Source organism: Drosophila melanogaster, chromosome X (genome assembly GCF_000001215.4).
Source record: "Drosophila melanogaster chromosome X".
Lineage (NCBI taxonomy): Eukaryota > Metazoa > Arthropoda > Insecta > Diptera > Drosophilidae > Drosophila > Drosophila melanogaster.
In genome coordinates, this window is record NC_004354.4 from 12,698,513 (window position 1) to 12,712,500 (window position 13,988).

The 13,988-nt window shown below is 43.7% G+C and overlaps 2 protein-coding genes across 5 annotated transcripts in view; one reads left to right on the top strand and one right to left on the bottom strand.

Annotated features, from left to right (window-relative positions):
* Smr (Smrter) overlaps positions 1-13,988 on the bottom strand; it is a 58,416-nt gene that overhangs the window by 14,310 nt on the left and 30,118 nt on the right. For all 4 annotated transcript variants that reach the window (NM_167334.2, NM_001272562.1, NM_080536.4 and 1 more), the window contains 3 exon segments: positions 12,867-13,988; positions 12,286-12,700; positions 11,798-12,207 (listed from right to left, as the gene is read on the bottom strand). The exon segment at positions 12,867-13,988 is cut by the window's right edge and continues 814 nt beyond it. In NM_167334.2, coding sequence (NP_727634.2) covers positions 11,798-12,207; positions 12,286-12,700; positions 12,867-13,988 — 1,947 coding nt within the window.
* On the top strand, positions 7,342-10,329 carry CG15725 (uncharacterized protein). The gene is made up of 2 exons (NM_132595.3): positions 7,342-8,236; positions 8,372-10,329. Exons 1-2 carry the CDS (start codon positions 7,686-7,688, stop codon positions 10,056-10,058), a joined length of 2,238 nt encoding a protein of 745 aa, NP_572823.1. The 5' UTR covers positions 7,342-7,685; the 3' UTR covers positions 10,059-10,329.

Genomic DNA, 13,988 nt, shown 5'->3' on the forward strand with positions numbered 1-13,988 from the left:
TCCTTTTTTTTGTTTAGTATTTTTATAAGCTTTGCTTAGGAAATTTTTAGTATTTTTATAAACTTTGCTTATTAATGAAAGTGTAAAATACAAATGTTATAAGCTAAATTTACTAATTCCCATTGACAGCTGGAAGATAGTTTATTCATTTTCGCTGTCACTTTTAAAGGATATCCGGTATTTTTGGTATTTTCGGTAGTTTTTTCCAGACCTGTTCTAATGCAAGCAACAAGCTGCATCTATTTGTACTCCTTCTTTTCAATGTATAACATTCTATATATTTCATTGCAGCTAATAGTGAGCTTGGTATAATTGTAAATAAAGTTAATATGAACGTCGCTCGGCGGCAGGAGCTGCAAACCGCTTTGCTTGGCACTTTTAATTTACGAAATGGTGTTGATTTAACGGCAAAGGCGGCGCTGGCTCAAGAGAAGCGAAGCATAGCGGTAAACGAGGAGCGATGCGAGAACGGAAAAGCGGAGAGGCGGAGAGGCGGAAAGGCGGGCAAGGTGGGGAAAAAGCGGCAACAGCAACAGTGGCAGCATCAGTGGCAGCCCAACACAAAAGAAAATTGAAATAACAACAAAAAAAAGAAAATAAAAGGAAAGCATATTTTATTCCGGGCAATTGTGGCCGTCATTTCACTGGAGTCCTAAAAGCGCACATGTGTGTGTGTGTGTGTGTATGAATACACTGGAAAATATCCGAAACTATGAAACATTCGAAACTATGAATTTAAAAAACTCAAAACTTGTTGTTAGGCATTTTGGAGTGCTAATCATTTCTATGATTTTGCTGATGCAAATCTAAAAAATTATTTCACATGATTTTGTAATGCCAAAATTCGATGCAAGAAATTTTCTTTGCATGTAAACCCTTGCTTTTTGGACAACGATTTTCTCTGATTAATAACAGACACAGAGAACGAGAAAGAGATAGAGAGCGTGAGCGAGAGAACACACAGAAAGAGAGAGAGAGGAACAGAGATGGAGTGTGCAAGCGATAATCAAAAGGGTGTGCAATTTTAATTGAGCAATTTAATTACATATGTAAGCAAAAGTCTCAGCCGTAAAGAGAGCGCGCTACATCGAGTGAAAGAGAGCGCAGTAGACGAAGAAGCCACACACACACACATACACATTATTAGCAGATGCTGTTCCGTTACTTACTTGCTCCTCTCCCTCTCCCTCTCTCACACCCTCTCTGCGTGTGTGTGTGTGTTGACTCTATGGCTTTCGGTTGGATTATTTTTTGGGGCCTTTTTCGGTTTTTGGCAGTTTACATTTAAGTTGAAGTTGGTAATTAGTTTGTCAGCGCCCAAAAACCAAGCAACAGTTCCTTTTTTTTATGCCCTTTGATTGTCTTTTGACTATCATTTAGTTTCATTTGCGTGTAATATTTACCAAATAAGTTGTAAGTGACTTCCACTTACAAAATTTGATGGCACTTACTGCCACGTTGGTTGCAAAATAACACGAAAATGATAAGCCCCCCGGCTACAAAAAAAAAAGGAAATGGCTTAAGCTCTTCAGTTTTTGACAACGCTAATCCAACAAGCAACGCTGAGAAATGGCTCGTTAATATTTCCCCCTGCTCTTTTAATCTCTTTTGGGGATAACAACAATCAAAGCAGCACAGAGTTTAGACCCCCATTATCCCATCCATTTGCCTATTGCACACCTGTGTTCTGTTCCCTTTATGCATTTCATGCGGGGCAATTAGAAAGACGCGTTTACCGCGACATTGAGAGAAAATCAAGTGCCGAATGCATAGCAATCTAAATACTTATTTCCAATCAAATCAATTACAAAGTTATCGATATAATCGATACTTGTCGGTATACATATCACACTTATTTATCGGTATGTTTTTTTTTTTTTTGGTAACAAGTAGCATAAATCGAATTGATTAAAGTTACCAACCATTTTAAAAAGGAATTTCACACTAAATTATCCCATTGGTAGCGACTTTTCTCCAAGTGTCCTGCAGCGAGGTTGACACATTTGGAGCGAATCGAAAAACTCTCGTCCTGGCCAACGGAATGGCGAATAATGGCGGCTGAATTGGATGGATTTCAGCGGCGTGCGGGGGAAGGGGGAGTGGGGTTTTGGGTGGATTGGATATTGGGACAGATGGATTGGATTCGAAAATGCGGAGTGCCTATAAATTGGTTGGACGCATCGTACTGCCGTAGAGCTTACGAATTGCGAAATGCGAGTGAGTAATTATGATTTACTAATTAGCAAACACACTCGCAGCGAGAGCCGCAAAACTGACAAACTGCCAGGCAAACAAATTGGTTGCGGATGTGGGGGGCGTAGAGGGTGGCGGCAGATGCGGATGCGGATGCGGATGTGGATACGAAAGCGAATTGGCGGCTAATGCGCTGGACAAACAAAAATGAAGCGCACAGAGTAGAGGAGCCGCAAGCCTGAGACACACACACAGACACAAAAGTCTATTAATTAGCTGCACCAACAGGGGGGGGGGGGGGGTGCTACACAAAACCCTGCAACCCCGCCACCAATCGTTGTAACCCCCCCCCCCCCTTCCCCTTTGCAACGTCGCTGTAACGCGTGTAACGAGGATTTGCTCATCAAATTCGCTAATTGTTTTTGCTTTCGCCAGGCACAACCAATCCACACACACACACACACACCCTTCCCCCCTCCCCCCCAAACCCATGCGACCCGAAAAATGCAAACCCCCCACCTTCCCCCCCCCCTTTTTGCAAATGGCAGGGGTGTAGCACGTAAGTGGGCAGCAGAGTCCAAACAATTAGCGTAATTTCAATTTTGTTCAAAATTTCATAAACGGCGGCCAGTCTTTTTGCCAAGTGACTTTTGCTGCAGGCGCCCAGCTACACCACGCCCACCAACACCCACGCCCGCCACCCCCCTCCCCTTTTTGGTGTGGCGCCCCTGGGACATTTGCGACATTTAAGCCGCGCTGCAGCGTGTTGCATACTTTTGGCCGCTTTTTGACAGCCCAGCCAGCGGGTGAAGAAAATGGCGCAAAACATCGAATTTGCAAACGAACAGCCACTTCTTACTTCGTTTACTTTCCATCAGCATAATGCACAGTGGAGCAAAGAGCAGCAACAGGGAGAGCGATCACTTAAAATGCAATGAACAAATTAATAAACAACAACAATAACGGCGTGTCACCCAATTTAATTGGCCAAAGAGGATAGATGATAGCACACAAACATATCTCGCACAGTCGCGGTCACAAGAATAGTGATGCATAGCGTAAAATGAGAATTATTATATATCATATGGTTTATAAATAATATTTCTAAGTTAATTTCTCTTAGTATTTGTGCCAGCGCAGTTAATCAATTAATACGTATTTTCGTATTTCACTTAAAATGGGAATTATTTAACGAAAGCACGATTGTCTCGTTGCCAACTGTAACACTCCACTCCCCCCCCCCCCCCGCCTTTCCTTTTAACAATGCTTTCAAATTTAGTTTTTGGCGCGCGTTTTTTTCTGTGTTTTTGGAGGCTTGGCTTTGGCTTCTTTTGGCCACCTTCCTATTTTTTCGTGTTTTCGGCTTGTTGTTTAACACACAAAAAGAATTTTTAACTAACACAAAATGGCTGTGTGTTGATTTCTATGTGAAGGGGAGAGAGAGAGAGTGGGGGGGGGGGGGCGTGGATGTTCATACTCTCGGGGTTTCTGGCTGGGGGATTAGTGCGTTATTCGGTTTCATCGCACCCTTTTGCCGAAAGTTCAATTGCAATCTTGTTGCCGGTTGTTGTTGTATTCATCGTTGTTGTATTCGTTGTTGTTGTTGTTATTGTTGTTGTTATTGTTGCTGCATGGAGTAAATATACACCACACAACAGAAAAACGCAGATTGTTCACTCGCCGTCTCTTTCCCCTCAAGCCTGCACAGCGAAAAAATATGCATTCTATTTAAAACTAAAGAGAGGAAACACAGAATGTTCTCAAGATTCTCGAAATATATTACATTTTTTGTTTTCCATTACAATGGAAATATTTGGCCAAATATGGAATGCCATATATTATTTTTTGAAAACCGAAAAAAATTGAGATATAAATCTTATATTTCTATCATAAGCTTTTTGGCCAAGTTATACTCATAAAACACTTAAAAACATAAAAAAGTTTACCAAAACTCCTTTTTCTTCAATAATCCTTAAAACAAATAGATCCTTAAAACAAATAGATCCTTAAAACAAATAGATCCTTAAGACAAACAGAAATAGAAAGAAGAGTAACGTGACAACTGCAAATGCTGCAAGTTAAATATTAGCAGCATTGAAATCAATTACTTGTGAAATATTGTTAACATTTTTTTAAAGTGCACGCATATCCTGCATGTCCTGTCTGCTGCCTTCTGCTCTTTGCTTCGCCTGCTGCTGCTGCTGCTGTATCTTTTTTCCTGCCGTCGTTTTTCGGTGTGCGTTTGGTTTATTAATGTTGACCGTCAATTATGTTTTAATTGTCATAAAAGGTTTGTCCCTTTTGACTCACTCCCTCTCCTCACAAGCGGGGCATAAAGGTATGTGTGTGTGTGTGTGTGTCCAGGATAACTCCTGCACCATGTGTGTGTGTGTGTGTGTGTGAGCGAGTAGAGTGTATGCAAACAATAAAATCCAACTGGGATAAGCTGCAGCAGAGCGAAAGGGAAGATGGCGAGCGGAACAGAAGTTGCTTGTCAACATGGACAAAGCTGCATATATACGCGCGTGTGTGTGTGTGTGTCTGTGTGTGAGTGTGTAAGCCAGTTGACAGGTGTGCAGGATGGTGTGTGTGTGAGTGTGAGTGCGAGGATGCTGCTGCTTCGATTTGGTTTTCCGGTTGTCAGGCAATTTGCCAACTTACTGCAAAGATCAGCACAAAGTGTAGCCTACACACACACACACACACACACACCGAACACACACACACGCACGCACACAGCAAAAAAGAGCGAGCGGGTAAAAGTGACACATACGCAATGTAGGTGGAACTACAGAAATCTGTTCGCTTCTTTAACAACGATTCATTAATTGAATTGAAAATTGAATTGAATTGAATTGTGATATAATTTCAATGCTTTAATTTCAATAACTCTGTACAAAAGTTAATAAACAAACTAACTCACTGATTAGCTGAGTTTTGTTTCTCTAGTTCTATGCAGCTACAAATTTACTCATTGTTTAAATGCACTACAAATAGCAAAATCAAGTTATGGAAATACTAAAATCGAATGTCATACAATAAAATGAAATTTTGAGCAGATTAATTGCCACAAAAAAAAAAACCAAAGAAAAAGAACATAAATATATATGTATATAAAAGCAAATTGTTGCAGGACAGCGGATTAATGTAACGATTAAAAACATGTCAGATTGACGAAGTCAGAAAAGAGCGATTCGCTTCTGAATTTTCAATTTTCCACTTTTTTAACATTTAACAATTTGCCGCCGTTTTTCTGCTCGATTTTTTTGTATTTTTCGTTTTTTTTTTTTTTATCTTGTATGTCGTACATTTGTTGCCGCCGATGCCAATTTATGAAATTCATTTTTTGCCTACGTTGTGATTATTTATTCAAAAAGTTGGCCTCGGCCAGCGTCTGACTCCTGCAGATATCCTTGCAGCCTCGCAGGACTCGCGCGCCACACTTTTGGTGTAATTGCAATTGTTGTTGCTGTTGTTCTTGTTGGCGGGGTCGGGTGGTTGGGTAAATAAATTAATAACACAATTTATGCATGACGCACATTTATAATTACATTTGGAAATAATTTAATTAAAATTGTTAACGCTTGATTGAAGTTAAATCGAATCGAACAAGACAGACAGCGAGTGCGCGCGTGAGGTCCTTACAAAAAGCGACTTAATTAAATTAGCCCATCGATATGTGGACAACATGGCTGGCATATAATAATAATAATACAATAAAATGCCAACAAACTGACCAATTGCCATATCGGCCAACCGAAATCAGTTCGATGTTTGGTATCAGCAGCAGTGTCTCCTTTCTCCTTCGCCTACGTTTCGTTTCCGGCGGCACCAAAAAAGGACATTCGAAATGGCTTGTGTGTGTGTGTGTGTGTGTGTGTGCGGTTGCTCAAATAAACCGATCAGCAGTAACGGTAATTAAAAGCCAACCAAATGACCAAATAAGCCACACCACACCAACAAAAAAAAAAAAAAAAAATGAATTCGGAAAAGGGAAAAATGAAAAGAACCATGTGTGTATGCTGATGGAAATCTTAGAAAAATAATACAAAAATGGCACAAATCCATCAATACTCTATAAGAAGAAATAAACCATGAATTGGGTTTGGGCTAATAAAATACCTCAATTGCTAATTAATACAATGCTGCAATTGAATCCTAAACTGCACTACAAAAAAAAAAAAAATAGCGCAGTTTGATTCGAAAAATCAATTGAACTGAAAGTAAAAAATCGAAAACCAAAAATTCGGCAATAATAAGCAGAATTAGTGGCACGAAGTAACTTTGTTGAAGTACAGGGTATTTCTAGGGTAAGCGCTAATAGCTGTTTGAGAATTCGAAGTGCAAGACCACAATACACACACACACACACACATAGTTAAAAGCAGATAAGGCAAAAGCACACACTCGCATATGTAAGCAGTAAATCAACATGAGAACGCACACACACACACACACACAGATACGAACTGAGTGTAAATATGTGTTGGTTATGCCCACAAATCAATTAAGTCGATTGGGGCAACATTTTCGGTTGGTAACACACACACACACGCACAAGAAAACGGTAAAGAGTTGTTAAGCGCCCAAATGACAAATGCAAAAGAGTGGAAGGCAAAAGCACTCAAAAGAACCGCGAAGTCGAATCTCCTGCAACCCAAAAAAAAAATCTAGGCAATCCAACAGCTAAGAAAGAACGCTATGCTTCTTTCAAAGATTTGTTCATTTACAAAAGGCAACAAATCAAATCAATTAGTAAGTAACCAAAAACATCTCAGCTTCCGGCCAGTGTTGGTAAGTTACCTAACAAGCAGCAGCTAAAGAATTATATTATACCAGTTCTTAAACTATAATTATATAAATAAAATATTAATTATATAATAATAATTATATAATAATAAAAAAATTATATAAAATTTGTTAATGTTGCATGAACAAATAAATTGAATTATGATCATATCTTTGCCGTGCATTCATTTGGAGATTATAATATAAATTGCAAACTGCAAAAGAACTCACAATAAAATCACATGTTTAACAAATAAAATTTAAATATAGCACACTAATTTGCATCTATTAATGGTTTATTATTTCCACAAAAACCATATGCAATGCATTTTTCGAGTTCAATTCCCAAAATGTGTCGATGCGGCCAACGAGTGAAAACGAATGGCAGCGAATTCCTGGGCCGAAGGACGAAGGACGAAGGACGAAGGACGAAGGACGATGAGCATGCGGCATGTTGCTGCTGTTCTGGCTTGCCGGGAAGTATAAATACCGGAGACGCACGGCCGTCGGCCATCAGTTCTGCAAACGATTTCACTTTGGACGCGCGACGCGTTGGTGCTCCTGCTCCTTTCGTTCGTCGTTCCTCGTCGTCCTTGCCACGAAAATCTCGCCACAAAATTCAGCTTGTTTGTTTGCATTTCTTTTTTTTTGTTGTTTTTCTGCTTTTTTTTTTTTTTTTTTGATTGTGCACGTGCAGCAAAGCAATGTTCACCAATTGGCTGACTGGCAGCAGCAGCAGCAGCAGCAGCACGCCGATAATTCGCTCCAATGCAGCCGGTATCGTTGGTGCCGGCAATGTGACACCGAGCGGAGTCAGTGCCACCGCTTTGGTGATGAGCTCGCCACCGGATGTTATTCTAGAGGTGGGTCCGGCACCCAGCAATGTGCGTTTCGTGGCGCACTCCCTGGTGCTGGGCATGCACAGTGGTTACCTGCGTTCCGCCATTCGTTTGGATGAGACTGCCGCCGGCACCGCCGCCTCCGTATCCGCATCCGCATCGATATCGATAACGGGTGCAACAGCTGCCAGTTGCAATCCATCATCATCATCATCAGCAGCATCATCATCATCATCAGCGGTCACGACGGCATCGGGCGAACTATTGCTATATCTCAGTAATGTGACAGCCGATCAATTTGCACCGCTACTAACCTATATGTATACCGGTTATCTCGATCTGAACGTCGACAATATCTTTGCCGTACTGCTGGCCACCCATGTGCTGCACATGCCACGGGCACTGGAAATCTGCCGGTGGGTGTGGGTTCAATCCAATGAATAATATGCGAAATAGCTTGCAATATCCATGGGCATAACGAATTTAATATATATAATTATTCCATTGATCAAGAGTTAAAACTATTTAAAATATGTATATTTATTTTCTAGCTCATTTTTGGCGCGCGCTCAAACGGAGGGCTATTTGAACGGTAATCCCGCCGCCCAGCTTTGTCCAGTGCCCAGCATACCCGCCAAGATCATCCGGCCGATACCGAGCAAGGCAACCATGCCGAATTTTGGCTTTCTCCCCCTGCCACAAGCGCCGCCAAGTGTTGCACCTTCGGCACAACCAACGGCTCATCAACCAACAACTGGCATCGCTCCAGTTGCTTCGGCTTCAATTCTAAGTTCATTTGGCACCAACACGCAGCATATGGAGCACATGGAACAGCCCATAGCCATGCTGGACAACGAAGTGGATGAGGAGGATGTGGAGGTATTTATCGATAGCAATACGGTGACGGATAACGAAGCCGAAGAACTCGAACCGGATGTGGATATGGACTGTAATGTTTCGGTGGTAAGTTCTCTGGCCGCCAGCAGTGCCGGCAGCATGAATATCGAACGTTTGGATGTGAAGCCACCAACACCCATACCCGTGTCTGTTGCCACCATAATATCAGCCACTACGACCAAGTCGCAAGCTCAAAGTCTTGGTCAGTCCAAAGGTCAAAACTCTAGAAGAGAGTCAAATTCCAAGGGTAACAGAACAAAATCCTCCGCATCCCGATCGCGAAAATCCAGTGGCCTGCAGGTGGCCAAGGCTCCTGTGCCGGCTGCTCAATTGGATTTGACAGCAGCCGCCACACCATCGATAACATCCTCGAAATTCATCATCGATGTGGCCAGTTGCGATGGACCGGTTCGTTTTCGAAGGATTCTCAACACAGCCTACGGTCACAAGCCAGAGGCCATGGAATCGAATGCGTTAGCTGGTCCTGCCACTGCTCCAGCTGGCGGCAGTTCAAACTCAACGATCAGCGAACAACATCGCAGCCAACAGAGTGTTAGCTTATCGTTTCACCAGCAAATGGCCAGAGCCATCAGTAGCCAGCAGCGGCAATTGAGTCATCAGCAGCAGGAGGAGAGCGAGAATAGTGGCGATGCCATACCAGCAACGATTGGTAAGCAGCATGCAACAGGAGCCACCGCTGCATCGTCAGCCATGTCAACATCATCAACGCATGCTGGCAGCAATAGAAAGTCACAGGCAACGGGAACGGGAACGGGATCGGGATCAGCAACCGCATCATCCGCTGGAAATCAGGAGCTCTACGTATGCGTCTATTGTAAGCATACATTTAAATCACAATATTGCTATCAAAAGCATGCCAAGCGACATTTGAACCCATTGACTTTGACCACCAACGATAAGAAACTGCTGATGGAATCTGCCGCTTCAATGGCCAACACTATCGAAATGGACAATCCATCATCGGTGGGTCAGAGTGGTGCAAACAATTCGAGCGGTTCGATTGCAACTGGTAATGGTGCAACAGCTGTTGCAGCAACAACAGCCTTGCTGCGACGTGAGGTTCGACCGCTGGACATGAATGTGCAATATTATCCCTGCAAGACGTGTGGCAGCAAGTTTCCCAGCTACTATTTTGTGCACAAGCATCGAAAAATGTGCCATGCGGATGAGATCGAGGCGACGGCCACTAGCAATACGAGCAACAACAGCAGCAGCAACAACAGCAGCAACAACAACAGCAGCAGCAGCAGCGGCAGCAGCGGCAGCAGCAGCAACCACGCGAAACGCGACGATCAGCAGCAACAACAACAACAATCCTAAAGTAAATAGAGTACATGCAACAACAAATATGGCAATTGGCACTGGCAAAATCAAAGCAACGAAATTTACGAATTTATCTACACCTATCACACACACATCTCACACACACACACACACAGAATGTGTGTGTTTTTTTTTTTTTTGTCGCTCTAGAAATGCAATTGAATTAATAAAATGTACTTAAAAACAATCAGCATTGCGAGCATAATGGTGAAACATAATGGGTTAAATCTAGGAAAATACGTAAATACAAGTGCACAAGTGAAAGTGGAAAAGCGTCAAGTTTTGAATTTGATACAAAAATAATGAAGAATAAAAATCTCCTTAAAAAAAAAAAAAAATAAGAAATCTGTGCATAAATCAAATGCAAGTTCTGCAAAATGTTTGAAATTAGAATTAATGCATTGGAATGCTTTCAAATCGAACCGATTTTCATATAGCATATAGCATATAGCCTCGAATCGCATCCACATTCCAGCAGCTCATCATCATCATCATTATGCTCCACTTCTTGCACCCTTTGAAACGAAGATTGAAATGCGAAATGGCAAGGGGAATTCAAAGGTAAACAATTCTTGCCGCAATTTAATAATTAAATTAAATCACTTGCATAATAAAAAAAAAAAAAAAAAGACGTTTACAAAAAAGACTTTAATTTAATTGAGTTTAATTAACTCGCCAGGGAGATGACAGCCAACAAGGCCGAGCGAAGCAAAGACGATGATGCTACGTGGGTGGCAGTGGGTGGTGGGTGGTGGTTTGTTTTTGGTTCAGTGGGTGGTGCTGGGCGTTGGGCGGTGGTGCAAACAAAAACCGCAAGCGGTCGAAAAAAGCGTTGATCTGAGCACCGCAGAAAATGAGGAAAATGAGCGCTGGCAGCGAGACACTCGCGGGAAAACCAGAAAACCAGCGTAGCCACCAATTGAGCTACTCCTTTATACCCACCTCGTTGCTCCCATCCCGTGTCAACTCTTTTTGGCCCTGGACTCCGACCAACTTGACTTGAGGCTCAGTGTCTTTTTGTTCGTATATATACATACATATATATATATATCTTCTTTTTTGATGAAATATTAATCGAAAACGCTGGCGGAGCAGCAGGCAGGCAGGCAAGGGCAAACAGAATCGCAGAATCCCCCAGGAAACGGACATAGACATAGCCAGTTCTGATTGGATTGAGGAGTTGATGTTGATAAAGTCGTTGGAATAGTTTGATTAAACGGCACAAAAGAGACGGCGGCTGCAGCACATTGCAGTTGTCAATGGCGGGAAATGCATTTTTCATGTGCTCCATGGGTTGGCGAGGTGGAGTTTACTGCGCCAAGGATATTAACATACCAATGTAAAGTCGAAAGAAAAAAAAATAAACAAGAAAAAAATGAAAAGCTTCAACAGGTTAACAGTGAGCTTTTTCACATCGCAGGACATTCTGTGCAAGCTTCTTTTGTAAACTTTGAAAGGCGAAAAGCGCTTAAATTTCCTAGCAAAACAATGAACCATTTCCAAAAAAAATAAAAGCTTGCGCACAGGATCAAAGTTCTTCGAAGCTTTTGTCGGTGCTTTTAAGCTTTCAAGCTTTCAATAGTTCAAAGAATTACAACCTGTTCTTAGCTGGAAATTTGATGTATAATCATGTTTTCAAGAAACTCTTCAAATAAATCAAATATATCTCTTGATAGTTGAAACATTGCCAAAATGTTTTGGATAAATAAATAAATTGTTTATTTCGTCACACTTACCTTTGCCATCGAGGGCGAGAATCTCGTTTGCATTGACCATCGAGTTGCCACTGCCATCCGCCAATAGCGGCAACGAGATCGCCGAAGCTGTGGCCGTTGTTGTCGCCGTGGACGAGGACGTTGCACCCGCTGCCGTGGACATTACGGATGCGGCACTTATCAACAGCATGGACGACGCGGATGACAATGACGATGAGGATGCCGATGGCGTAGATGTGACAACAACCGATGCCGACGATGTGGATGCCATCGATGTTTTGGCCATCATCGATCCATCCTTGGCATTGGCCTTCAATCCGTGACTATTGCTGATGTTCATGCTGCCACTGGTGCTGCTATTGGTCATAGCTGACGTTGCATTTCCACCTGCCTCACCGGAATTCAGTTCGAATCGTTTCCTCTTGGATTCACTGCACCCGAAACGAAAGAGATGGCAATAGTTAGTTTATAGCAATCATTTGGATTATGTGAACTTCACAATCGCTCACCTAACATCCGAATGCAATTCATTGCCAGCTCCCAAACCCTCAACTTGGGCAGCCTTCAGCTTCTGTCCAAGATAATTGCCCGCCGTTGTTGCGGTGTGGCCATAGGTATTCACTCCGGCACCACTACTACTCTCATTCGCCGCCGTTGAAGATGTAGAATTTGGCGCCCTGGATGATGGCGTTGTCTTGACGATTTTATCGCCACTCGTCGCAATCGATGCATTCGTTGCTGCTAACGATCCGGGTGCTGCTCCACCAGCGTTCGCACCAGAATCATCGCCACCCGTGGATGCCTTTACATTGGCCATGACCACGGTTTGATAGCCAGGCTTAAAGCCATTCAAGGTAACGCCCTGCACTGGAGCAGAGGCGCCCGTTGCATTGCTGCTGCTGCTGCTGCTGTTGCCACCGATAGCTAGAATATAGAAGAAGAAATTTTATTTTAGTAAGTATCCATTCGAATGTCATCAAAAAAAAAAAAAAAAAGGGGAATGGAATGCTCTGTAATGGATTCCCCATAGATTGTCTACATCTGAGGATTATCCATATACCGAAAGCATTACACCCACCATTACACGCACCATTATAGCCCTCGGCATTGATAGCCTTCGAAGCAGTTTTGGCCAGCGGATCGTTGGCATCTGGCCGAGAGTCAGCTCCCTTAGCAGCCGTTCCCGCTGGCTCAGTCGCTGTTTCCGGTTTGCCAACACCCTTGGCGGCAGCTGTCGCCGTGGCGCCCGTTGCCGTTGTCGCCTCGCCAGCACTGGCCGCACTTGCTCCGGTTGCCGGTGTACCGGCAGTGGCCACCGTTGCTGCTCCGGCTGTGGCAGCTGCCTCCTCCTCGGCATTTTTGCTCTTGGCCTCGCCGCCCGCTGAGATCTCTGGTGGTGCTGTTGCTGTTGCAGGTGTAGTTGCTGCTGTCGGAGTTCCCGTTGCCGTTGGTCCACCAGCTGTTGCTGCATTCTTATCGCTGGCGCTAGCCGTTTTGCCGGCATCCGTTTTATCTGCGGCTATTCCTGCCAATGTCGCTGGACTTGCCGTCGATGATGATGCTGTTGATGCTGATGATGCTGATGATGATGATGATGATGTTGATGATGATGTGGTTGTTGTTGCGGTTGTGGCGGTAGTTGCTGCTGCCGCCGCCGCTGCTGCAGCCGCTTTGGCCACCTTTTCACCGGCAGCCGTTGCTTCGACAGCCTTAGTGGCGGCGCTTGCCTTTTCGGCGGCACTTTCAGCCGCTTTGGCAGCATCAGCTGCCGCTTTCTCTGCCACACGCTCACGCTCGGCGGCACGTTCCGCACGCTCACGCTCAGCAACGGCGGATGAACGACCGCCGGACTTTTGTTGCTGTTCGCGCTGCAATCGCGTCATAACGCCAGTGGTCATCGAATCGATAATGCACTGCGGCTGTGCGGCCTGAGCCTTGGCTGGATTACGCGAACTGCGCGTCCGTTGGCGGGATTTTCGAAGCAGCTGCTTGTAATTCTCGGTCTTCTTGCTGAGGTAGTAGTAGCGAACGCAATCCTGTGGCGATTTGCGATCCAAACTAGCCGCAATGGCTCCAAAGTTTTTCGGATGCTGCAAATACTTCTCCTTAAAGGTCTCCTTCTCGCCGGCGGTCCACATGTTGAGGGCCTTACGCTGTTGATGAACTGCCACCATATCCTCGATAAGTCCATTTTCATTATGATAGGCGCATC

What these genes read in the sequence shown, in the direction of transcription:
- CG15725 (NM_132595.3), top strand. Translation starts at nt 7,686, where the DNA reads ATGTTCACCAATTGGCTGACTGGCAGCAGCAGCAGCAGCAGCAGCACG. An exon ending in CGGGCACTGGAAATCTGCCG is followed by an intron (nt 8,237 to 8,371) that starts GTGGGTGTGGGT and finishes TTTATTTTCTAG; the next exon opens with CTCATTTTTGGCGCGCGCTC.